The 25,925-nt window shown below is 54.5% G+C and overlaps 1 protein-coding gene and 1 long non-coding RNA gene across 2 annotated transcripts in view; one reads left to right on the forward strand and one right to left on the reverse strand.

Moving 5' to 3' along the window:
- LOC121027170 (uncharacterized) overlaps window positions 1-3,682 on the forward strand; it is a 24,682-nt gene extending 21,000 nt beyond the window's left edge. Inside the window, exon 3 of the long non-coding RNA XR_005788582.1 lies at window positions 3,597-3,682. This is a non-coding gene — a long non-coding RNA (uncharacterized LOC121027170). The remainder of the gene's footprint in view (window positions 1-3,596) is intronic.
- CDCP2 (CUB domain containing protein 2) lies at window positions 1,461-25,537 on the reverse strand. Its single transcript, XM_040470348.1, has 7 exons — window positions 25,510-25,537; window positions 18,288-24,267; window positions 15,010-15,357; window positions 11,674-12,009; window positions 10,435-10,788; window positions 7,334-7,512; window positions 1,461-4,928 (listed from the first exon to the last, which is right to left on the reverse strand). The coding sequence occupies exons 2-7, from the start codon at window positions 18,364-18,366 to the stop codon at window positions 4,602-4,604; spliced, it is 1,623 nt and encodes a 540-aa protein (XP_040326282.1). The 5' UTR covers window positions 18,367-24,267; window positions 25,510-25,537; the 3' UTR covers window positions 1,461-4,601.
- Window positions 25,538-25,925: the final 388 nt, after the last annotated feature.

Genomic DNA, 25,925 nt, shown 5'->3' on the forward strand with positions numbered 1-25,925 from the left:
AGAGAGGGAGACCCAGAATCCGAAGCAGGCTCCAGGCTCCGAGCTGTCAGTATAGAGCCCGATGTGGGGCTCGAACTCACAAGCCATGAGATCATGACCTGAACCGAAGTCGGCCACCCAACTGACTGAGTCACCCAGGTGCCCCAATAGAATTAAATGAGAACATAAATGTAAAACCCTTTTTGAACAATGCCTGGCATAGAGTACATTTCAATAAATGTTCCAGCTATTATTCCCACTTGACAGACGAGAAAACCAACTTGGGAGAGGTTATGGAAAGCTAGTGGCAGAGCCAGAGCCAGGTCCTGGGTCCTGGTGGGTGCCAGGGTTGGGGGGGTCCCTTTTGAAGGAGGGCTGGAGATGGTGGGATTAGCCGACCAACACTACTGGGCCAGGAGGTGGCAGAGACAGCCATGAGCCCAGGGCTCGGCTCACTGTGCCAGTGTGTGCCCAGACAGCACACCTGGTGCCAACAGATTAAGAGCCTTTCTGTATGGGCAGATGTCCCAGGAGAAGACATCGATGGCAGGCCCTGTTGGTCCAATGGGTGTCTTCGTTCGGAGCCCAAGGACACAGAGGGCTCCTTCCATTGTTGTTCTGAGAGAAGCTGCTAGTGCCATCCAGGTGTCCTGACTAGTAACTTCCCATCCCGCCTTTCCAGCATCGCCCCAACATACCTCCCAGCCCCCCTCCCCAGCCCTCCTTCCCATCCCCATCACGACATACCCTTCTGCACCTTCTTGCATTAGCACCTGCTGTTCCCCACTCCTGGGATGCCATTCCCTGTCTTCTGCCTGATGCGCCTTCCTGGAAGCATGAATCATCCCTCTGGGCTCCTCTTACACTTACCCGAGCTGAGGCAGCCATTTAAACCTTGTCTTGTTCCCAAAAGTCTTTGAGGGGAAAGCACTTTGTTCGTTTCTGTGCTGGTCTCCCTTTGCCCGTCCAGATCCACTGTCACTCTTCTCCACCCTGCTCTGTGTCCTAGGGAGACTGGCCACACGGACTGCATACCTCTGGGCTCGGCCTGAGGAGCCCCCCGGGAGACTGGAGGGCAGGGGGAGAGTGAGGGGTCCCCTGGCTGGCTGTGTTCCTCCAGGAAGTACTACTTCTCACCGTGAGATGCCTGGTTCTCCCTGCTCCCTGCCCCCCAGGACGCTGAGCTCCTGAGGGAGGGCCGTGTCTGAGCCAGTCTGCGTGTCCACGTAGAGGGTGGCCCAGAGAAGATACTTGGGAAATGTCCGTGACTCAGACTGCACCAAAGTTCCGAGACTGCCACACACGTGGGATTCAGTGGATGGAGTCACGTGGAGCTCCTCCGTTCATTCACTCAGCCGATCACAGATACTTACTGAAGGGCACGTGTGCCCGGCTCTGGCAGGGGCGGGTGGGATAAAGACTGCCTTCGTGGAGCTGGCGTCATAGTGACGGGGACGAGGAAAGCACACACACACCTCGCATCATTGCAGACGGCGATACGTCTTACGAAGGAAGGCAGAGGGGTACAAAGTGACAGGCTGGGGGTGGGAACGATCGTGGTCTCTTGAAGATCAGCAGGGGAGCTAGGAGTCCGGGGAGACCCTTCCGACTCTGAGATTTGAGGACTCCTCGGGGAAGAGGCCCTCGCCTGGCCGGGGCCTGCCAGCTTCCAGAATCGTACAGGTGGAAGCCCCATGTGGGCGCTCTCCCTGTGTTCTCTCAAGCCTCACAATGACCTCGGGAGGAGCATCTTCGTGTCCCTATTCTGCGCATGAGGAAACTGAGGCTGAGAGAGGTTAAGCAACTTGCCCGACGTCACACAGAGTCAGGGTGAGAATGGAAATGAACCCAGGTCTGCCTGACCCGGAGGCCAGAAGGCATCTTCCCAGGGCTGGCACTTCCATTTGCCAAGGATTTCCTCATCTGTAACGTTGGCTCTACCGGGACAGGCAGGCGGGAGGACCCGAAGCTCTCAGTTCGGGGTAGGCAGGCCCGAGACCATATAACCAGTGCGGGGGCGGGGGGTGGGGGGGAGGGGGAGCTGGGGTTAAGGCCTCCGCTCTCCACCAAGGGGAAACTGGTACACGTACACACACCATCAGACACTCTTCCTGGGCCAGGGCGTGTTGGCTAATGGGTATCATTTCAGCCCTTTCATTTCTAATAGACACTGTACCGTCAGAAAGACTGTCATTTCCCATGGCTCAGGCAGGATAATCAACGTGCCGGCTGCCCAGAGGGCTGGGAATGGCAGTATCTGGGCACGTCCGTGGGTAAAACCATCCTCTCCCTGTCGGCCATTCCAGTCCTTTCCCAACCAGACATGGCCCTTGGGTTTGAGAGCTTGGCCTGGGGGCCCAAGAGGCTCCAGCTCAGGAAAGAACTGCCTCCTCTCGGCCTCGCTTCAGCATTTCATCACCTGTGACCTGGCGCAAGGCACTTCCTTCCCCAGACCTCAGTTTCCTCATCTGTGAAATGGGGGCCATTATGTCTGCCTCACAAGGTGGCTTACGTCAGCTGACACAGCTCAAACACTTGCCATGTAGCTGGTGCTTATGAGTCGTCGCTACGACAGCGATGGTGCCAGAGGTGATAATGATGCTTGTTATATTTTAAAAACAGGAACTGTGGCCAGAAAAGGGAATGGGTTCCTGAAGGCCACACAGCAAGCCAGTGGCAAAGTTGGGCCGAGAACTTGGGGTTCTAGGCCAGAGCTTTTGTATGAACTCATAGGTCAAGGTCATAACAGGTTTGCTGAATCCTTCTCAGGTACTGGCCACTGTCATGCATGATCTCAGGCCCCACACAGAACCAATGCAGCGGGTGTTATTTGTCATCACCCCTGCTTTGCAGGCAGGAAGGCTGACCTTGGGGGCAGGGGGGTGTAATCAGTCTTGTCCAGAGAAACCGAGACCCAGGTGGTTTGTAGGCTGGCAAAGGTAGCTCAGTGGCTAGAGGAATCTGAAAGGGAGAAGGTGGGTGAGAGACAAAGAGGACGGGGTCTCTGCTCCCAACACCCCGGGGTGTCAGTCAAAACTCGCCTGCTGGCACATTATCCTGGCAGACCTCCGTAGTTCATCGTGTTGCTACGATCTTACAGCAAGCTATGAACAGTGGTCCCATTTTGCAGATGGAGATATCAAGGCCCACAGACTCAAAGTGACTTGCCCAGGTTTGCACAATTAATGAGAAGAACTTGGACTTGAACCAGTTCTCCTAATGTCCAGGCAACTCTTTTTCCCTTGCTTAATTTTTTACTTTGTTGGCTTTTCTCACTCTCGTTTTCTCTGCAAGTTACTGTCTGCCCTCCCTCTCCCCGAAGCTGCTACACCTGGGTGTAGACATCTCAAAGGCAGGAAATCTCATTTGACTTCTTTGCTGCTGGGTGCTTGGAGCCGGTCACAACAATGGGGACAAAGCTGGAAACAAGTGGATGTTGGTTGGGTTGTTGAAAGAACTGTAATCAGGCTCCAATTCACTTACTTGAGCACCGTGGTCAGCATGGTCAAGGTGGAGATTTCTGTTGATTGTGAGTGATTCATTACGCAAACATACAGGTGAGCAGGGGAAAGTGGTGTATTATAACTGTATTTCTTTGTTTATTTTTCATTAACAAGGCTGTTCCACTTGGAGCTCTGGGGGGACTGGACCAATTTGCTTGAGGATGCCAGAAAGCACCGGGAACCCAACCCATGCTCCCCGTAGTGTGAACTTAGAGAAACACGGGGATGCTGGAGTAGCTCTGAGTGAAGTCCAATGGCAGGAGAAGGTCCACAGGCTCCAAAGAGAACTCATCTGAAGGGAAACAATGGACTCAACATCAGGGGTGAGGACAAAGACACAGGAACTTCAGTCAGCTTTGCAGTCAAGGATCACGATCTATTTAAGGAAAAACGCCAGCATGAAAGAGACACCAGTCCTCAGCTTCCAGCCTCACTGCTGAGCACAGTGTGGGCCCGCCTGTGTTTTATGCAGGGATCTGACCTCGCAGGGCATCGCCACCTCTTCAGACAGGATCCACTGGGATGCGCACGACCGGCCTCCAACAGCGACACCACATGGCGGAGGCTGGGATGACAGCACTAGGTGGGGTTTCGGCTCCCTTTCTCTCTGTTTCTGGAGTTTGGAGGCAGGACTGGCCTGCTGTGGATGAAGTCTTCAAGGTTCCTGAGTCAGTTCAAGAGAGTGGAGGCCCCTAGACAGTTACTAAATTTCCTGCCAATGAAGGCTTGTGATGAGCCATTAGTTGGAAAAATAAAAGATGCCCTTGTTTTTATCCTGAGTGGGTAAAGCACTTGTGCAAGTTACAGAACAAGTGACCAGTGACCACAGCTATCCACGATGCCAAGTAACACACACAGGAGTCTTCTTTTCTACTGCAGGCCATCTTTCAAATTAGTAACAATTGCACACACACACAACATGACATAGTTTACAAAGCTCATATCCATTCGTGCTCTTCTCTGAGCCTCACGCCAGCTCTGTGAGCCTAGGAAACTGAGTCTCGGAGAGGGACAGTGACTTGTCCATGGTCGCCAACAAGTCGATAAAGCCTGGTCTGCTCCTGTTTTGGGACCACAAGCTGCCTCCCAGGGAAGCCAGAACCCAGGTCCCTTGCCTGCTCACAGCAGCATCAGGACCACGATGGCAATGACCATGAGGACTCCAGCCAGGATGCAAAGGCCCAGGAAGACAATGTCACTGGTGTCTTGGGTCACCATGGCCACAGGGCCCTCCAGGGCCTCCACCTCATCCCTGGGTGGCGCTTCCTGAAGATGCTCGGCTGTGGCGGCATAGGGCCCCAGCCAGTCGGAGCCAGACAGCAGGTGGATAGAAGCCTCCTTGCGCCGTGGCTCACAGCGGACCTCGTACTCATGGATGTCCTCCTGCCCACCAGCCGAGAAGTCAATGTACAGCACGCTGACGATCACCGACGTGTTGTTCCTCCTCTGTGGGGGGTCACAGGGCACTCACTCACACCTGAAGGGGCCAAGGGCTGACCCTGTTCCTCTAGATATGTCGGGACTCAGTGCCAAGGGGGCAGAACCCTAGGAGCCTGGGTTCTAGTCCCAGCTGGGCCACTGACTCCCTTTCTGCTTGGAGCCTCAGTGTCCCCACCTGTAAAAGGGACACCATGGGATGTCTGGAAGGACAATATCAGTTTTGATGGCTTCAAGGAGGCGGGGTCTATGAGAGAGAGTGGCAGCAGTAACAGGGACATTTGCCATGATCCAGCCTCTGTTTCAAGTGCATTATCTCCTTTAATTCTCACAGTGACCCTCTCTTACTGGCACCATTAATACCCCCATTTTATAGATTAGGAAACCGAAGCCCAGAAGTTAAATCCCTTGTCTGAGGTCACACGACACACAAGTGACATGGAACTGGAGTCCCTGGCCATCCCAGTGGCACCACCCAGCTTTAGGCAGAGCCACCGAGGAGTGAAACGTGGGGGGCCTGGCACACTGCTGCTCTCCCTGCCCCTACAGATGAGGGAGGCAGGAGGCAGGTTGCCCTGAAGATGGTGGGGTGTTTGGGTCCAGAACTGAGGGGCAGTGTTTTAGTGGGCAGTCTGGCGTGGCCTGGAGCAGGGGGCTGCAGTGGCACAGGGCTAGTCTCCCCACCAACCCCAAGTCTGCAGCAGCTGTTACACCCCTCAGGCTGCCCAACCACCCATGTCCAGTGGTGGCACTTCTGAGCTGATGCTTCGTAACAGCGAAGCTGCCTAACGCAACGCGAGCAAAAGCAGGGGCAGAGCGACCCCTCTGGGGAAGGGTGTGGAAGGGAGTCACAGAGGGGCTTCCAAAAGGCTCGGGTTCCATGTCCCCAAAAGAGGCTTCTGCATGTGCACCCTCAACCTGTCTGCCACCACACCCTCTGGGGAAGACTGATGTCCTAGATTTTTGTGATACAGAATTGGGCTACTGGATGAAGAAAGACAGGACCTGTGAGTGGCAGAGGACCCAGTGAAAGGGTCAAGTGAATCCACATAGTAAAGAAGGGAGAAAAAAAATCACATAAAATGGGGGTGAGGGGAAGTTTTAGGGGTTTTCGATGAGTGAGAGACTTGAGGGGAAAAAGCCACACAAGACGTGGTTGGTATTCTGGTTATGAAATCAAGTCTCCAGTGTTTTTTCAGAGATGCACAGAAAGGTTGTCATTGCCTTTGGCTGTTTGAGCTGCGCATCTTTGGAAGTGACCCGATGCAGAGACTGGTCCTCATGGGTCTAGGACTTATAAGGGTGACACTAGGGATCCAGGAGTCTACGGTTCTCAGCTTTTATGTTTCCCATGATATTGGCTCCAAGATTCCATGATTTTTTGGTTCCAAGTTAGGGTGGTGGTTCCATGACTCGGAGGCTCCGAGTGTCTGTGATCCCTCATTCTCGACTTCATGGTTCCCTGCCTCTGGGATTCTCTGTCGCCATCATTTCATGGCTCTGCGGAATGAGGACTCAGGGCATGGAGTAGGGGGGAGGGCAGGTCATCTTGGCAGCCAAGACTCTGCCCCCACTTCTCTTTTTCCTCAGGTCTAAAGGACAGAGATTTCCAGGAGGCTGGGGAAGCAGAGGGGTGGGCTGGAGGGGCCAGAGGCATATATTCAGCTAATGTTGGAGGCAGTAGGGTTTGCTGGAAAGTGTGTGATTTCTGCCAAGCCAGTCTGGCACATCCCTGGATACCAAGGCTGGGGATGGGAGCTCCTTCTGGGGGTGGGTGGGGGGGGGGGATGTTTCTCCTTTCCCCTCCAATCTGTCCTAAGAATACAAACATCCCAGGTGCTTGGGCTGCTGCCAGTGACTCTGAGGGCCCCAAACCCGGAGTCAAAGCCTCAAAAATATAAGGATAGTAGAAAAAACTCATTTATTTGTAAGCCTCACTGCCTTTGGAGGGAAGTGGTTCCTGTTACTTGAAAGGCCCTTTTGTTGTGTGGAGCCCAGGGACGATTTGGATCACGGGTTGGGGAAGGGGTAGCAGGGGGCAGCAAGGGCTGCATGTTAAAGGGGTGGGGACTGGGTGGCGAGGAGTGCCCAGGAGAAGGCAAGGAACGGCAGGAAGGCCTCCGAGGATGGTCAGGGTCAGGGCCTTGCAGGAGGAGCCTTCAGTAGGGGCTTTTGGCCGTCACTGCGTTGTGCAGCGGGGACCCCTGCTCTGTCTTCCCTGTTTGAGTATTTTGTCATGTCTACACTGAGCAAGTTTGTTGGGGTAAAGCCAAGAGGGGCTGAGTTCTGCACCCAGGCTTGTGGGGTCACTGGAGCCAGAATTCTCAGGAATCACAGGTGCCTCTCAGCAGGGGTCAGACCCTCTCCCTCACGCCTGCCCTCCTCCCCCCCCCCCCACCCGCCCCTGCTCCTACCTGAGACTCGGTGCCGCAGGTGTCGAAGCGGGCCTGGATCCGGAAGGTGCTGCCGACTTCCTGGGCGGCACAGCTCCGGCTGCCCAGGTAGACCTTGGTCCGCTCCAGCGGTGCCAGTGCCTGTGCGGAGATCAGGATCTGGAAATCCGTGCGGGAGCAGCTCACGTTCACGGGCACGACTGGGGATGGAGGGAAGGAGGGGCTGGAGGCCTTAAGGGGCAGGTGGTCTGCCCCCAGCACCCCCAGACCCCACCCAAAGGGTGGTGTGTGGGAAAATCAAGGCTCGGAGAGGGGAGACTCCTATGCAGCCCTATGGGGATGTTTTACATGTGTTACTCCACTTAGCTCCATCAGACTATGAGCTCCCCAGGGCAGGCACCAGGCCCCCTCGTGTCCGTGCAGCCTGGCACAGAACTTGGCAGGTGCCGTGGGGTGCTGAATGAATGAATGAATGAATGAATAAGTGAATATTCTTAACCATAAGAAGAGCTACTATTTGCTGATCTCTTTGCGATGTGCCAGGCAATTCATTCAATCATTTAACACATATTTATTGATGGCCCGCTATGTGCAGGCACAATTCTAACAGGCACCATGGAAACAGAAACGGAAGAAAAGAGCCCAAACTCCCTGCCTTCTTGGAGCTTACATTCTAGTTGGGCGAGGCGGCAATACATACGTAAAATAAAATACATGTCAGAGTGGGCTGAAAGAAAATCAAGCAAAAAAGAAACAGGGAAAGCAGGGGATATGTGGGGAGGTGGGGGGAGCAGAACAGTTTTGCAGAGGGTGGTGAAGGAAGCCTCACTCTCTCCCCACGATGACTCCATGAGGTGGACACAACTAAACCCATTTTACAGTTTCGGAAACTGAAGCTCTGAGAGGTGAGGCTGTTTGCGGTGGTTGAGTTAGGATTTTAACCATTATTGAGTCTATAGGATCGAGTCTTTGGGTATCTCCCACCCTATACACACAAGATGGTGTGATGTTTTGTGTCTGGGTGTATTTTGTATTTGAGCATGTGTATTGGGGGGGGGGGGGGGGCCGCCATGCTGGGGGGGGCGGGGGCGGTGGAAAGGGAGGAAGGGGTGGCTGGTGGGAGGGAAAGGGAGGAGCTGGCAGGCAGAGGCCTGGAACTCTCAGCCCCTCTCCGGGAAATGCCTCAGACATATTTCAGCCTCTGGTGTCTGGGCAGTCGGGGATTTATGGGCCCGCCGTCTCCCACGATGATCTCGGTGGCGCTGAACTGTGTGTCACCCCTGATTGATGCCGAGCTTGTCCTCCAGCCGGGAGGCCGCCTGCAGCCTGGGCCACATCTGGAGCCTGGCCCAGCGTGAGTGCCCCTGTCTGACCCTGGGCTCCCATGGGGATCTGGGGAGGGTGGTGGGGTGGGTGGGAGTGGGGCTCCTGGCCCTGGAACAGAGCCAGGATTTGAGCTGCCCCACCCTCAGTCTCTGGAGGAACCAAAAGGAAAAGGGGCTTGTCCAAGATCCCACAGAGCTGGGAGAGGACCCATGCCCAGAAACAAGACTATTAGAGCCAAAGGGGATTTTAAAGATCCTTCAGCCAGTGTCCTCATTTTACAGATGGAAAAACTGAGACCCGCAGAGAAAAGACAACTTACCAGCTGGCTGTGGCAGATCCCATGGCACCTGGCTCTCTAGAGTGAAACTCGAGAAGGGGTTGCTCTAAAAAGGGACAGCTCTCCTCCCCCAGTTTATGGATGGAAACAACTGAGGCCCTGGAGGGTGGGTCTGCCCAGGTCACTTTGCTGCCACTAGGTCGCTGAGGCTCTGCTGTCTCCCTCCCCATCACCACTTGTGTTGGGGGTAAGGATGGAGGGGAGATGTTTTGAATGCAGACCAGGCCTGAGACACAGGAGGGGAAAAAAATCCACCCTCAGCAAGCATGTGCTCAGAGTCAGGCACTGGGACCTGTCTGCCTCATTTCATCTGAATGACCACCTACCTAGGGCACTTACCAACCCCTTGTACAGATGAGGCCATTGGATGGCTGGTAAATGGCAGCATTTGGATGTGGCCCTGGTCTGTCTGAGCTCAGCCCTGACTCCCTCCCCTCGGGCCCCGCTCAGCCACAAAGGAGGCAGGCATGAGTTCTGGTCCTGGCTGTGTCCCCACTGCCTGTGTGACTGTGGTGGTCTTTCCTCTCTCTGGACCTCCTTTCCCACATCTGCACAATGAGGAGCTTCACTCTGCTCAGACAGAGGGAAAAAATGGGTCCAGAGCACAGGCATTTCTGGGCCCATGGCCCAGGGAAGGGGATGAGAAGACAGCAGAGATGGTGGACGCTGCTGGCTGGCAACTCTAACGGGCACGATGGAAGCTGGAAAAGCCCAGTACCAGCTTCCTCAGCTGCCTCTGAAGCTAGGCATGACTATCTGACCAAGTTCAAACTAATGAGACCAAGAAGTCTTTTCAGGGCTTCTGAAAATGCTTTTGCTTTCCTGATAATGGGACACTTGTAGCTGGCGTCTCCCCTACCCTCTTCCAGCCTGGAACACGGACATGATGTCTGGAGTCGTAGCAGCCATCTTGCAGTCAGAAGGCCAAGAGAATCCCAGAGATACCAGCTGAGACGGTGTTAAAGTCCCTGAACCAACAAAGCAGCTGCCTAGCTGGAGACTTCTTGTTATGTGAGGGGGAAAAAAGGCCATTTGTGCAAGCCACTGTCAGTCAGGATTTATGACCGACACAAGCAAAGCTTGTTGGCATCTCCATGGTTATGCCAATTGTTTATCATGAGTAACGTGGCCATATTTTGTGGACTGCCCCTGGATACATAGGATAAGCCACAGCTCAAGAGAGGCCAGGGGCCCCAGGGGGAAAGAGACAGATGGGGTCAGGGCGATTAGGGATCGTGGAGTTGGAAACTGGAAAGGCAGGGCCCTGTGGTAGTAGAAATAAGCAAGGGCCACACTGGCAGGCCTCAGAGGTCCCAGGGCAGCAGATGGCCATGCTGTAGCCACACGGGAAGAGGCTGAGGACACCAGCTGGTGGGTTGGAGAGAGGAAGCTACAAAGACCTGGGACCCCAGCCTTGCCCTCCCCCATCAGCACACCCACACCCTCGACCCCAGCTGACCTCCAATGTAGGCCACAGAGAAGCCCCTTTGGGTGGTGCTGCGGTCTGTGTGCAGCAGAAGCAGAAGCTGGTTGTGACTTGAGGTGACTGGTGCTGGCAGGTGGTGGCCACACCAATTCCCCAGGAGGGGCGCCTCCTCACTGGCCCCATCAAAGGCTGCCAGATGGTCAAAGTCGCAGGTCCTGGTCAGGCTGCTGGGACCCTCCAGATCTAGGTCCAGAAAGAACACCTTGACCCGGTAGCCAGGAGGCAGGCGGATGGTCCAGTGGCAGTGGATGTTGTTAGGGTAGGAGCTGGGGTACTGTGGACTGGAGAAGTTGCCTCGCACAGCCGTGTACACTTCCTGGCATTCTCCTGGATTGGGGAGAGAGGGACAGAGGAGCAATGATGAGAAGGGTGGAGACTGTCACCCTCTGCAGTACAGCTGGGGCAATGGGCGCCATAAAGGTCCTAAAACCACCCTGGCAGGGGATGGGCACCATGGCCAGTAAACCAGACAATTGATCCCAAAGCCTGCTTCACACTGAAACTGGCTGGGAGCTGGGACTCTCATTCCAGTTGGCAGTCCACGAGGGCTGGCCCCGTCAGGAATTCAGTAACAGGACCTAATACGTGTCCTCAGAGTGGAGTCCAAACTTGGACTTGACAGACAAGGTGGCTCATGGCCTGACCTTGCTCATTTTCTCACTGCCCCTCACCCAGCCCTACCTCCCAGCCTCACCAAACATCCAGCATACAAGCACACTAAGCCCTCTCTGTCCTCTGTGCTTTTGCACATGCTGACCTCTCTACCTGGAATACCCTTCCCTTCCTTCAGCCTCCTTCAAAACACTACCGGATTCTCTTCTCCTCCAGGAAGTCATCCATGATCCTTACTGTTAGCACCGATCCCAGTGGGTTTTCATTGTCTATTTCCTTCTCCGTCTCCTCCACTGTCTAGTTCACTTCACTGTCAAGAGTTCATTCATTCATTTGTACAAACATTAATTGAATCCCTTCTATGCGGCAGGTACAAAGACAAACCCGTAGGAACTCACAGTCAGGGGAGATCAATGTGCAGAGCACAAACATAAATGAGAGTGTTAGATCATTGCTAAAGGAGTTGAAAGAAGGGAGTAACTCTGACTCAATCAGGAAGACTTCAGAGAGGCCGAGACATGCTTATGCCTTGGTACTGGCCGGGCAGGGACAGACACAGCATGCACGGGGGACTCAAGGTGTAGCCCCAGCCCCTTCTACCTGAGAAGTAGTAGGCCTTGAAGCCCCGACCTCCAATGTTAAAGTCGGACTTGAAAACCACCTGTAGCTCGTGGCCCAGCGACACGAGGGTGGGGGGCCTGGTGCTGCCACAGTAGTGATGCCCGTGGGCAGGGCCGGGCCCCCCAAGGACGACCACGTAGTCATAGGTGCACTCCTCATTGCCTTCCATCTGGAAGTCCGCGAACACCAGCTTGACAGTGGCGGGGCCGGCGGCCCGGATCACCCAGCGGCACTCCACGTTGTTGGGATAGCTGTCGGGGTACTCGGGGCTGGTGAGGACCCCCGAAAGGCCCGTCAGGACGCCGCCACACACATCTGCAAGGAAGCCCTTCTTAACTGACCTTTCTTCCTCCCCGTGATCCCCTGGACCCCTTCCCTTGGGAACCGGACCCCCCCCAACGTGCCGCTCCCACAGGTATGTCATGGGAACCTCGTCACCATCCCCCGTGCAGTTGCTAAGCATCAGGCACGGGCCTGGCCCTTAGCACCTACACAGTCTTCTGACACCATTACCATCACCCTAGAGGAATGCTCAGTGGTTCTCCCCACTTTATGGTTGAGAAAATGGAGGCACAGAGAAGGTAACTTACCTGGGGGAGTTTGAGTTCACCCAGATAGCCCCTGAGACGAGGGTCTGAGCACAAGGAGTTTATTTGGGAGACACGGGGGGCCCCATGTGAGGAATGAGGGAGCCAGGGTCACTAAAGGGTATTCTTAGGCCAGCTGCTGAGCCCTGCTGGGGAACTCTGGGGAAGGGTGTCAGGCACACGCCTCAGAGTTCTGTCACCCGAGAGAAAGGAGCTGGGGCGTTTGTACACCAACCCCTGAGAGTCCAGGCCGAGGCTGCTGGGGATACAGGTGACCAACTGAGACTTCAGAGGAAGCCTTCAAATAGAGACACGGAGGTTGGCAGGAGCCGCTGACGTGGCGAGGCCCCAGGAACACGGGCAGGGCTCTGACAACGGGTCACCCAGCTGGTAACAGGGAGACCTGGAATTGCCTGATTGCAGAGCCCGGGCCCTTGACCTGCTGATTCTCACTGTCCCCTCCTGTGAGGCCCGTGGGGCACAGAGCCTGAGGTTTGTGAGTTCAGGAGTGTTCTCAGACCTCTGTGACAGATGCGCAAGCTGAGGCTTGGAGAGAGGATCTGATGAAGTAGAGGTGGACTTGAAATGGGCTTGTGGTCTGAGACTTGAGATGTCCTCTCAGCTCTGTCTTCTCTTGGGGGTGTGGCCCCGGGCAAGTGACCCCTGAGCCTCGTGGGAGTAGGAGAGGTCAGAAGACCTGCCCGGCCCGATCCACCAGGCTCGGGCTCATGCAAGAGTCTAAGATGCTGGCAAAAGCCCTCTGGAAGCCAGAGCAGCCAGTACAATTAGGAGGTGGGTGATGACGAATGACCCGACCAGCTGGAGGCCACCGGCAGGGAGGGGCACGCTGGTATGTCCCAAGACTCCAGAATCTCGCCCCAGGGCACGGCTTTGTGAACCGGGCACTAACTACACTGGGCTGGGCGGCTAAGGGCTTGACTTCTTGTCTCAGCATTTCCCCCTCCCACAGCCGTGTAACCTTGGGAAGCCACACTCCCTCTCTGCTCTCAAATTTATTGTTTGTGAAATGAGAGAGCAGGTTTTGACAGTCGCGAGACCCTTTTCAACACTAACACCCTTAGCTGAGGCTTTCAAACCATGCTCTGGGGGTTCACAGGAGCCACCTGGGGCATCTGTCTGCTGGCATGTGGGGCAAGTTTCACTCTTATGCTGTATTCAAACTATCTTTAATGCACTGAAAGACAGTGTCCACAGTCACAGGTCATATATAAACACTTCACTCGTTGGAGGCCATCAATATTGACTTATGGTTTCAGTGATTGACATATAATAAGTAAATGCTAAAGACATGAACTTACAAAATACAGTAAAGGCATACCAATAAAATATTGCTTTCCTCTCTTTTACGTATAGGGGATTAACATAAGGTTCCATTTGCTATACAGGTACTCCTGGTTTTAAAAATGTTGGAAAACATCGCTCATGGTATTATGATTTTGATATCCTAACATTTAAAAAACCTAAGGGTCGGGGCGCCTGGGTGGCTCAGCTGGTTAAGCGTCCGACTTCAGCTCAGGTCATGATCTCGCGGTCCGTGAGTTCGAGCCCTGCGTCGGGCTCTATGCTGACCGCTCAGAGCCTGGAGCCTGTTTCGGATTCTGTGTCTCCCTCTCTCTCTGACCCTCCCCCATTCATGCTCTGTCTCTCTCTGTCTTAAAATAAATAAATTTTTAAAAAATAAAATAAAAAATTAAAAAAAAAAACAAAACAAAAACCTAAGGGTCTAGGGGCACCTGGGTGGCTCAGTCGGTAAGGTGTCTGACTTTGGTTCAGGTCATGATCTCACAGTCACACTGGGCTCTGTGTTGACAGCTCAGAGCCTGGAGCCTGCTTCCAATTCTCTGCCTCTCTCTGCCTCACCCCTGCTCGGGCTCTGTCTCTCTCTCTCTCTCTCTCTCTCTCTCTCTCTCAAGAATAAATAAACATTAAAAAAAAATTTTTTTTTAAACCTAAGCATCCAAAACTATGATGAGATCAGTGTGTGATTCTTGTGCTTTCTCATTCCACAATTCTGTGCCTCTAAAGCCAGCTTGGGGAGCAGTCCCACCTGAGCCCCCTAATTGCTGTTGGTAGACCCTGTGTACCAGGAGTCTCTGTGGTTGTCTATTGCTTGAACTAACATGATTTAGGCCCTTGGTTTGGGCCTTGGGAGAAGGGAGGAGGTTTGAGCGTATGCAGAGAGGCCTGGAGACAGGAGGAATAAGTCAAGGAGGAAGGCAAGGAGAAGGCCTCTGCCCCCCTCACTAGACTATGGTGCAGGTTTCCAGCCTGGTTGAGGGAGGGAGGGTTAGGGACCTGCAATATAAGAGGCATTAGGAAAGACTTAGGGAGGGAGAGTGTCACCAGCCCCACACAGACCCATGCATATCTTATACTCCGGAGGACTTGGGTTGGGATGGGAGGGGTCTCTTGCCCATCCCCAGAGCATGGCGTCCTCTCCTTTGTCCTGATGCCATGGCATGGGATCAGAAGGATGATGGCAAATGTAAGAGTACAGCGAGACCCTCCTGGGGACTCCCAGGACTACTGCCGTGAAGGTGGGAACCCACAACCACCACGACCACAGCCAGAGGCTGCCTTTGCCCCGGAACTGCGACAGCAGGGTCACCCAGGCTCTGGAGCAGCCTGCAAGTCTCGCCTTAGCCCACTTCTCTTCCTCCCCCCTGCCCCTGCAGGGCCACCCTCTCCCCTGCCAGGACCCCCTTGCCTTTCTGGTAGCCAGCAGAAAAGCCGCGGCTGGCCACGTGCTTGTCTGAGTGGAAGACGACGGACATGACATGCCAGGAGGAGGTGAAGGGCGGCGGGGGCACCCGGCCGCAGAACCTCCCCAGCAGGTTGCCCTTGTCTCCTGAGGCGCCGTTGTAGACCTCCAGGTAGTCGAAGCCACAGGCATCATGGTACTCCAGGTCGAAGGCGTGGAAGGTGAGCAGCACAGAGGAACCCTCGGCCACCACAATCAGCCAGCTGCACTCTGTGTTGTAGGGGTAGAGCCTGGGGAAGTTGGGGCTGGAGAAGTTTCCGGAAGGTGCTGAGAGCACACCCCCACATTTAACACCTGGGGCAAGAGGGAAGAATGGCTCAGTCAGTGCTGAGGTCCTGGGGGATGGGCCCAGCTACAAAGCTGGGTCTTTGGGATGGGCTGGGCTGAGGGAGCATGAGGCCACGACCCTAAATCAATTCATTTATGCCTATGTGTGCTCATTCATTTGCTTATTCCTCAAATACTTATCAAGCATTCTTTTATTTATTCAACAAACATCATCTGAGTGCCAGGCAATGTTCTAGGTGCTGCGGTTACAGCAGGAGCAGAACAGACAAAAATTCTCGCCTTCGTGGAATTTACATTCTGGTGGGGAACGTGGATGATAAACACAGTAAGTAAAATATAGAGCGTATTGAATAGTGATTAGTGCTGTGGAGAAAAATAAAGCAGGGAAAGGAGATAGGAAATGTCAGGGTGGACCTATAATTTTAGATAAAATAGAACTATGTGCCAGACCCTACACGTGTGCAGGGAGGAATTTAAACATTACAAATGATAATACCCCCGCCCTGAGTGAAAATGCGCACAGCTTGTTGCGGTTAAAAGTACATTCTCATATGCACATATTTGCTTATATTTAAAAAAAGAAAACAATGGAAGGAAACTAATAAAAGTGATTCTCTGTCAGGGGATGGAGTCAACAGGGGGGAAGAAAAGGCATGCCGTCTAGACCTCTTTCAGTGCGACTTGTTTTATGATTTTGACTTTATAATCATGAATAACTTTTAATATAATTTTTAACTTGGCAAAAAAAAAAAAAAAAAAGAAGACATTTTTAAGTAATCCCTAAATATTCCAAGCTGAAACAAATAAACTTAGCCATGTATCAGGTTGGAGGCACATTCACATGGGGAAAAAAGATTCCAAATGACGTGGAAATACACTTTTTTTTGACTGTATGTTCCTAGAGGGATATATCCCCAGCACAAAATGAACCACGAAGAAATCTGAAATATTACTCAGTAGACTTACTATTTGACTAACAGTCAGTAGTGCTATTTTATAGTATTTTATAAATCGGAATAAAGCATGTATGTTAATGTCAATAGAAGCTAAGACGTTCAGTGTAAGAGGAGAGCAATACAACGATAAAGTTAAAAAATGAAATAGAACACTTGTGGTCCTCGATTTGAATTGAAATTAAGATTTATTTTTATTTCTAAAAAAATTAGTTTCCTAGCTCTGTTCACTGAAAAGGTCAAAAAGCATGTAGCCAGGCCTGTGCTGACTCAGAATGGGTGTCTCCCTGGGGAGAGTACTGTGGAACGGGGAGGAGGGGGGAGTTGGTCAGGGGCTGGGAGTTAGGCAAATGAGACAAAGCCAAGCAGCGTGACTGCGGCCACACAGGGGCTCTGGGGGCCGCAGGGAGGGAGGCCAATCTTGCTGGGCCAGCACTGTTAGGGGAGGGACAAGATTCACAGGGAAGGTGATACTTGAGTCTGGCCAGGAGGAACAAGAAGGTTGTTAGTTGGGGACAATTCGGAGGGAGGAAATGACGTGAACAAAGCTCTCACGGTCACTTAGCCTCCCCCAGCCTCAGTCACGCATCTGGGAAATGGGGTGGCTGCGAGCACCGGGGAGAAAGGGCTGCAGAAGCACACCCGGCTCAGGTTGTCAGCTCTCTGCTGGCCCCCGCAGCAGGCTGGGGCAGGAACCGTGTCTGATTCATCCTTTATGGTAGGAAGACAGAGGGACATTCTGTCCAGTGCCTGTCCTTGTACTTCCCCCGGCCCTGCCCACGGGACAGGAAAAGCCCTGGGAGCGTTGGAGCAGAATTCCTGTGGCCAAGGAGGCCTCAGGCGCCAGCACAAGGGGAGGCCGTGTCCTCCAGCAATCAGCCAGCCACCCAGGACCCCAGGGTCACCCCAGGGTCACCCCAGGGCCACTGAAGCCCCAAAGGCTGGAAAATGGGAACAGCTAGCTTCTCCCCCTACAGGAAGGAGTGAGACGCCTGCATACCCAGCCCACCTCTGCCACCAACTAGGTGAGTGGCACCGTCACCTTTCCTTCTTGGAGGCCCACCCGAACCTGCAGGAAAACCCGGCACTGAGGGCTGTTTGCTGAGCCCCTGTAACATGCACGCCCCTTGAAGACCAGTGAGGTGATACCCCACCCCACCCCCGCCCCTGGCTTCACAGACACACAACGCTTACAGGGCTGGAGCAGCACAAAGCCACCCGGGACCGGGGTGCAGGCAGAGGGCTCTGCGAGCTCCAAGAAGGGAGCATCTGAGGCGGACGAAAGCGTGTGGAAGTCTTCCTGGAGGAGGTGGTGTTTGACCTGAGTTTGATAGATGACCCAGAGGTTCTCAGATGGAAAAAGAGAAAAGGGGCCTTCCAGACAGAGGGCACAGTGGGGTGAAAGCTCTGAGGGGGAAGCATTTCCAGAAGGGGGGTATATCCTCTGCCAGGACATGGGATGCCCAAGGGACACAGGGAACCGAGGCTGGATATTACGGAGATTAGGGCCAAACCTGAGAGACACTGAATGCCATTAGGAGGGACTGTGATTTCACCCACTGGCAGTGGGGAAGTACAGCAGGCTGTCAGGAGGAGAGTAAAGGCTCCCTCCGGCATTAAACCTTCAGTTGTTCTCTGAGCCATTCCCTTAGCCCTTGGTAACTATGCCTCCTTGGACAGGTTACTTAACCTCTCTCTCTGCCTCAGTTTCTTCACCTGTGAAATGGAGAACTCATGCCCACCTTGAAGTTTGCCATGAAGATGAAATGCAGTCATATTTGTGAAGCACCCAGCACATGGCAGGCACCCCGTAAATACCGTCTTCCACCATCTCAGAAACAAATACATCCTCAACTCAGCCAACTCCCTCCATATGGCCTCCTGCTTTCTGTCCTCCCACATGGAAGCCTCCTGAGGCCCTGGCAGCCACCTGGCCACTCGTCTACCCCCTCCCAGAGCCCACCTGTCCTCAGGAGCTCCTACCTGTCATGGCTTGGGCCCCGGGGCCTGAGCCCAGCAGAGCCACTGCCAGCAGCAGACAGGACCCCAGCTCTGCCAGCATCTCCTCGCCGGGGCCCCCACAGGTCTGTAGAGCTTGGGGCAGGCCAGGATCTGAGGGTCTGGAGCAGGGGAAAGACAGGTGAGGCTGAAAAGGCCTCTAAGTTAATGGCAACCTGAATAATTCATCAGCCCCTCGAATTAGTAAGCCGATCCCCAGGTGCTTCCTTCATTCCACTCTAAGGTGACGGATCTAGTGTCACCAGGTTTACACATTCTGAGATCTGCACTGGCCACACCACATCAGGAAGGGAAGCAACTTCGGGAGGGAACGGAATTTGGTGGTGGAGAAAGGGCATGAGTTTGGGGGCTTGGCAGATCTGGCGTCCGCTCCAGCTCAGCCTCTAGCTTGCCAGGTGGCCAGGTGGCCTTGAACAAGTCATCTAACTCCTCTGGGTCTCAGTCTTACTCATCTGTCCAGTGGGGCCATTCAGCCCTGCCTACGGGGCTGTCACGGAAATGGGACGGGGTGACGTGTCTTGCAGCAGGTCGTGGGTGTTTGCTACGGGCTTTCCCATCCCCGCGCGTGGGGGTTGCTGACGGGAGGCTCTGATTAGTGGGACCGGTGGGATGAGCATCCCTCGGACATGCTCAGATTAGCCCAGAGGGAGAGTGAAGGAGGTGGTAGTGGACAGCTGATGAGGGAAAAGTCTTTTTCACGGAAGAAGGCAGCTGGAATAACAGAATGGGAAGATAGTAGTGCGCACCTCCTAATGCGATCACAGATCTGGCTGCGGTGGAAATTCTGGCCAAGAATCTTACATATTCCCTCATCTGATCCACAAACCCTGCCTGAACATCACTCTGCGCCAGGCTGTGTGCTAGGAGTCAGGCTGCAGAAATGCCCTCAAGGGCTCTGCGTCCGACAGGAAACAGGATCTTTCTACTTCCTCTAGGAGCCCCATTTGGTTCAGTTCAGCCCAGGGCTCGTTCGTGAAGCTCTTTCTCTGTGCAGAGCATACACCAGGACAGGGCATCTGAGGGTAACACGGCATGTTCCCGCCTCCCAGTGAGGAGGCTGGGCTCTGCTGACGAGATCTGAATCCTGACTCTGCCTCTCCTGCAGGGTGGGAGCAGCCTGGAAAAGTCGCCCAATCTCTCTGAGGCCCAGCCTCCGGAGCGTGAAGAGGAAAAGATAGTAGCTTGTCACTTGCTGAGAGGATACAATGAGATGGTGCACGGGAAGTCTTAGCTGGCGCCTGGCTCCGCGCATGGGAGGAAGCACGATTTTTATTTACCTCAGAGGAACTCAGACGGCCATCTGCCAGACCACATGTTGCCTCTGGCCCATCCTTGTGTCAGGAGGTCCCCAGGGAGCCCTTTGCTGGCAGCATGAGAAGCCACCTGGAAGGTGTTCAGCAGAGAGCATCGGGATTGGTCAGGCCTCAGAGACTGGCTTACCTGTGGGACTTGATTGGCAGCGACAGAAAGGTTCCGCTGTCCTGGGCCATCTGAGGGGACAGGAGCTTTTATTAAACACCCACTGTGTGTATGAGAGAGAGCGCTGACCTAGTGCCTGCTGGGTGCTGGGCCTGGTGCCAGAAGCCTCACGTCCGTGTGCTTGCGCCCTTCTAATTTCACAGGCACACATTAGACTCCCTGTCTTACAGAGGAGGTAACTAATACCCAGAGGGTTTGAGCCTGCTGTCTTGGGTTGAGTTGCTCTGCAGGAGGTCTCTGTGACAAGGGTTCAAGGGCAAGCAGCTTATTTGGGAGGTGATCCAGGAAGCACAGGCAGGGGCGTGGGGAAGTGAGACAGGGTTGAGAAGAAGCCAGTTGAGGGTATGTTGATGAGCAGCTACCATGGTGGGCAACCCGCATGCACACTTCCGGCAGATGGTGTAGACTATGGCCTCAAGTTGTACCAGTGAGGGGCAAGGAATGGCTCCAAAGCACAGGGGTTGCAGGCAGAAGCTGTCTGCATGCCTGGAACGGTGAAAACCAAGATGCAGGCAGGGCTGTGATGGCATCGGCTGAGCCACGGAGAATGGAAGACTGTCACCGTCATCACGACTACACCCTCGACCTGCTATCCCTAGGATCACTCACCTCTGAAATGTTCATCCTACCCTTGAAACAGCCGTCTCTTTCCACACTCCATGCAACCTCTAGTCTCTTTTCCCTGTGCTTGTCCCACACCTGGCATACCCTTTGCCTCATCTTGGGCTTAGATTCCAGGGTGTGACATCTGCGGGACAAGCCCAGCTGGCTGTATTCTCACCTGCCCTGGACCCCCGAGCACTGCTGGGCAGCGCTCCGTCACCGTGCGGTCAGCACTTGTGCCTGGTCAGCGTCTCCAGCCTCTTCTCGGGTCTCAGTTCCACCCTTAGCCTCTCTGTGTTTCCCTAGGTGGCTCTCTCTCTGACCCTCCACGGACATCATCCCGATGGTCACTAGTCTCCCCTTCCAGACAACCCCAGCCCCTCCAGCAGAAACAAAGAGATGGAAAGCAGACACCCCGTCATCTCCCACCCTGTCTCCAAGTGCTCATCTGTCCCTTCCCTCCAGCTGCAGGATGGTTCCACATCCTGTCCAAGGCCAATTCCACCTCCTATGCCCAGCGCCTGCCCCTCTCACTGACTCTGGGACCTAACCTTCCATTAGCTCCCCTCTCTCTGGGTCCCCAGGCTCTCCTGCCTGGCTTTCCTTCTGTCATCCACATTTAGGCACACGGACGCCTCCCCATCATGGGGGTGGGTGGGGATACAAACACTTTTCACAAACCTGTGTTTCCCTCCAGCTCCCACCCTACCCATCTGCTGGCTGTCAGAGCCAGGCTTCTTGAGAGCAATGTCTACACTTCTTATCTTCACTTTCTCCCCTCCCCTCCCTCCTCTAGGGTCTACAGGACTGCCGGCATAGTGCTACCACAACAAAACCAGGATTCGGTTAGCAAAGAGCAAGGCACAGAAGGCTGTTGTGTTGGCAACCGGTAGTAACCACCAGAGTGCCCCTCAGAATCCACAGTGGACTCATTGTCACCCTCCACCCCTGCTGCCCCCAAACTTGCTTCTCCCCTGGGATTTCCTATTCAAGGTGGTGGCACCACCAACCCACGAGCCAGAAATGTAGCGGCTGCCTCGTATTCCCTGCCCCTCATCCCCACGTACACGGTCCGTGCTCGAGCTTGGTGACCACTTTAGGCTCTGAGGCAACTTCTGAAGCCACCGCTGGCCACGCTTACCACCTCGCCCCTGCCTGATGACGGCAAACTCCTCCCTGGTCTGCGTGCCTCTGCTCTTGTCTGCTCTCTTCCCCTCCAAACTGCGCTCTGCCCCGATCTCTCCAAAATGCAGGTCTGACTGCATCACCCCTCTGCTCAGGATAAAATCCCAAGTCCTCTGCTTGGCATTCATGCTTCTTCAGGACATGTCAGACTTGCTTCCCGTCTTGAGTTCCACACCCCAGCCACCAGAATCTCTCCCACTCTTCATGCTCTGTTCCTTGAGCCTGAACTGCCCCTCCTTCTGCTCCATCGTCCCTTGATGGATGTTGTCATCTCCTCCAGGGAGTTGCCCTGTCCCCACCCCAAGCTGGGAAAATGCTCCCTCTCTGGGTGCTCCCCTAGCACAGCGAGGGCCACCTGACTCTTCTACGAACATCCTCTGTCTTTTTGGGCTTCTCGCTCCAGTGCCTCCCACGGGGCTTGGCCCAGGGCACATCATCTCATTGTCTCCGTCCCCACTGCACACCTGCCCCTAGCACATCCTAAGTGCTCAGCAGTCATTGACGGATTGAACTGCTCAGGAACACACAGCTAGGAAGCATCCCTATCAATTTGAGCCCATGTTCATCTGTGCCCAAAGCGTGTCCTTTTAAATCCCCCCTCTGCCCCAGGGGGAATGGCAAGGGTCCGATGTGGTTTTGCCTGGCAACTCCCAGAACCAAGACCATGTGGGTTCAGATGGCAACTCTGGCAGCTACTAGCTGTGTGATCTTGGGCAAGTCACTTCGCCTCTCCAGGCCTCCGTTTCCTCAGCTGTGAGATGAGAGTGGCTACCTGTCAGGCATTGTGAGAACTAGATGGCTAAGGCATGTGGAGTGTGAGGAAGAGTGCCAGTCCCACTAAGCTCGGGTACATGCTCTCCCTTATCCTGCCTTCCGTTTGCGCGGACCCCAAAGGCTACACAGACCTCAGGTCTGCTAGTACTTTTCACCTCTCCTGGAAGTCTCCAGTGGGTGGGGCCTCCCCTGCCCGGCTGCCCTCCCTCCAATCAGCAGCCTGGCCTCCAGCTCTCTGCCGGTCCCCAGGGGGGGTGGTGGAGAAGGAACAAAGGCTGCCCGCTGCCTGCCCACGAGGGTCATTAGTGCCTGAGCCGCCCACGGGACAGTCAACCCCAGGCTCCTGGGGCCCTGCCAGAGCCTGGCTGTGCAGACTCCCACAGCCGAGCCCTGAGGACACACTTTCAAACTTCCAGGGGGTGTCTTGGCATAGAGATGCCTCCCCTCTCCATGACCGGCTCTGCTGCATCTCAGACGCCTAGCGGACACAAGAGCTGTCTCTGAGAGGCACTGTGAGTATGTCCGGGGTGGAGGGCCTGCTGCCGTACCTGTCTGTTTCAGCCACTGTACAGACACCGTACAGACTGTCCGTCTCTGGGTGCCCCTGCGTCATCATCTGGTCATGCCGTTTCCCCGGGCACACGAGCTCATCTTAGTGTCTGTGCATCAGGCGCCAGGTACATTAATCTCTCTGTGGGTGACTGTCCACTTCTGAGTGTGAATATGCCCTTTGCTGCTGCACCCAACACTGTGCATTCATATCCGTTTCTTTGCACACACGCCCATCTCTGTGCATGCACATGGACCACACCTACTTCTGCCTCTGTGTATCCACGTGTCTCTACCTACACGGATATGCAGCTACGCCTGCATGTGCCCAGCTTTCTCTCTGGATCTGTACAAACACTTCTGAGGGAATGTCCCTCCCTGGCTGTGTATCTGTGTCTGAGTGCAAATGTCAAGCTGTGTGCATGCATGACCGTGTCAGGGGCTATGTACCTCTCCACACATACATTTATCTTTATAAGCTCATGTCTATTTCCACGGGTGCACAGCTGTATCACCTCTGTGGATATACATCTGTGCCTGGGGCCCCTCTCCCCTTCTTTTCCTATCTGCATTCTGTCACTCCACCTGGGGACAGGGTTTGGTGCCCATGGGACAGCAAGGGTGCTGCCTAAAGCGTCCCTTCCCCACAGAGGTCTGAGCTGACAAAAGGGGGTGTGACAGAGGGCTGGGAGCAGGGATGCCATGCCAACCCAGGGGATTCCTTGGCTGTGCCCCAGGGAGCCACATCTCTCCATTAACCAGGGCCCTGGGGACTTAGGGGGGCTTCCCATGAGTATGGGCCCAGTGGCAGAGGCCAGGAGCACCCGGGGAGCACCCACTTAATATCAGCAGGGTGCGAGATGGGCACATCATATCCCAGACTTTCTCTGCCAGGGCCTGATAGAAAGCCACGGGTGGCACAGGGTGAGGGGGCGAGTGTGTGATGGAGGGAATACAGACAGCCAGCAACCAGGAAAGCCAGTGAAGGGAAGGGTCAAAGAGCAAGGGGGAAAGCCAAAAGCAGGGGAGGCAGGTCTTGACCAAGACAAGGCTGTTGGTGGGTTGGGGTAGAGTCCCAGGGGACAGGAGGAGGGGGCTGTCCCTCACAGCTCTAGGAGCCACAACCTGGCTCCAGGGCTGGAACTCTGTGGAGAGGAGGACACCGCCTCCCTCCCCTGTCTCTCCTCTCTCTAAGTCTCTTGTTTTTCTTTCAGTCGCCCTACCCTGTCCTTTCCCAAGGCTACATTGCAAAGGCCACACACCTGGAATGATGTCCCAGAAGAACAGATGGGCCAAGGACCAGGTTTCCCTGAGAGGCCCTGGACAAGGGCGTGACCTTCACAGCCTCCGGCTCCTGGGCCAATGAGAAGAAAGTGAGGAGGGGGCCAGGATCGCCACCTTTTGTGGGGCCTGCCCGGCTCGGGGTCCTTCCACATCGGATCTCACCGAACCTTCCAACCATGCAAGGAGGGGCTACCGCCCCTATAGCACAGCCAGGGTGGGTGCACTTGGTCCTGGGGCCGAGCGAGAACCAGGGGCCAGCAGAGAATGGGCCCCTCATGGGACCTGCTCACCATCAGCTATGTGAGGGCACTGCCAGTAGCCCACAGTTTAGTGGAAAGGGTGTCGGGTCTGGGTTCAAATCTTCCTGGGTTTGGACCCGTGTTCCCCATCTGACAGGCTGTGTAACTTCGGGCAAGTCACTCACTTGCCCCGGAGCCTCAGTTTCCTCATGTGTGAAGGGGGTTACTAATGCAGCTCTCTATCTGGGCTCCCTGGGCTGCCGTGAGGACCAAATGCAAGATCTGAGAGCAAAAGGGCTTTGCGAACCATGAAGAGCTGTGCACGGTTGGTGTCTGGAGGGGGCTACAGCAACAACTGGAGTAACCACTATAGTGAGCTGGGCGTTGTGCTAAGCCCTTTGTGTAGGTCGCCCCCTGTAATCCACACGTCCCCTCCGAGGAGGCCCCACCATCGCCCAGTGCACAGGCCGGGGCACAATAAATACCCAGGATCACTGTCTTCCGTAAATGGCAGGACTGGGATTCTAGCCCAGGACTGCAGAGCTGCAGGGCTGGTGCTGAGTACTGGGTAGGTTCCAGGGAAGTCTGACCACTGGGGGTCCTTGAAGAGGCAGGGCCTGGAGCAGAGGGGTCGGGGAGGCTCTGGAAGGGAGCTCCTACTGGCTCAGCTTCTCCTGTCACCTCCCTTTGATAGCCAATTAGTCCTGCTGCTTTGGTGGGCAGGACCTTTAACACACCAAGGCACGGTCCAGGAAGTTCATGGTTACTTACATAAGGGGAAACTGCCCTGGTGAGCTTCCCTGCCTCAGGAGAGGCTGCTGGAATGGCTGTCCCAGGATTACAGCCTCCAGAGAGGTGTCCGGAGTGTCTGACTGCCTCCTCTTACTCCTCTGGGCCCTCCTGTCCTTTCCCCTTCTCACTCTCACACCACAGTCCACCTCTTACCAGCTCCCTCAGCTGCCCCTCCTTGCCCAGAGCTCGGGCACATGGGAGCCTTCCAGAGCCTCCTGCCTTGCACCGGATACCAAGCCTAAAACCTTCCTGCCCCACTGGAAAGCAACTGTTGAACTCACTGTTTGCCAGGCACAAGCATATCCAGCCACAACCAAGCTATGCCACCTTGGGCAGGTTCCTTAACTTCCCCTTCTGTGCCTCAGCTTCCTTATCTGTGAAATGAGAAGAAGGAGTTAATATTTGCAAAGGGTTTAGAAGAAGAGTACCTGGCACATAGCACATTCTATTTATTACTGTAAACTCATTAATTTAAACACATTTAAAAATCTTTACAGCAACTTTGCAAGGCAAAGATTGCCGAGCTCCATTTTATAGTTTGGCAATCAGAGCTCAGGCAGGACTGCTTTTATTAGTTTGTCTATTCAACAAGCATTTATTGAGCACCTACTGTGTGCCAGGCCAATGCTCAATATTTTGGGCACTTGATCCCACTTAGCCCTCACAGCTCTGTGAGGAGGTGTTAGTAACCCCCAAG

Source organism: Herpailurus yagouaroundi, unplaced genomic scaffold, assembly GCF_014898765.1.
Source record: "Herpailurus yagouaroundi ecotype Mexico unplaced genomic scaffold, PumYag 77, whole genome shotgun sequence".
Classification (NCBI taxonomy): Eukaryota; Metazoa; Chordata; class Mammalia; order Carnivora; family Felidae; genus Herpailurus; species Herpailurus yagouaroundi.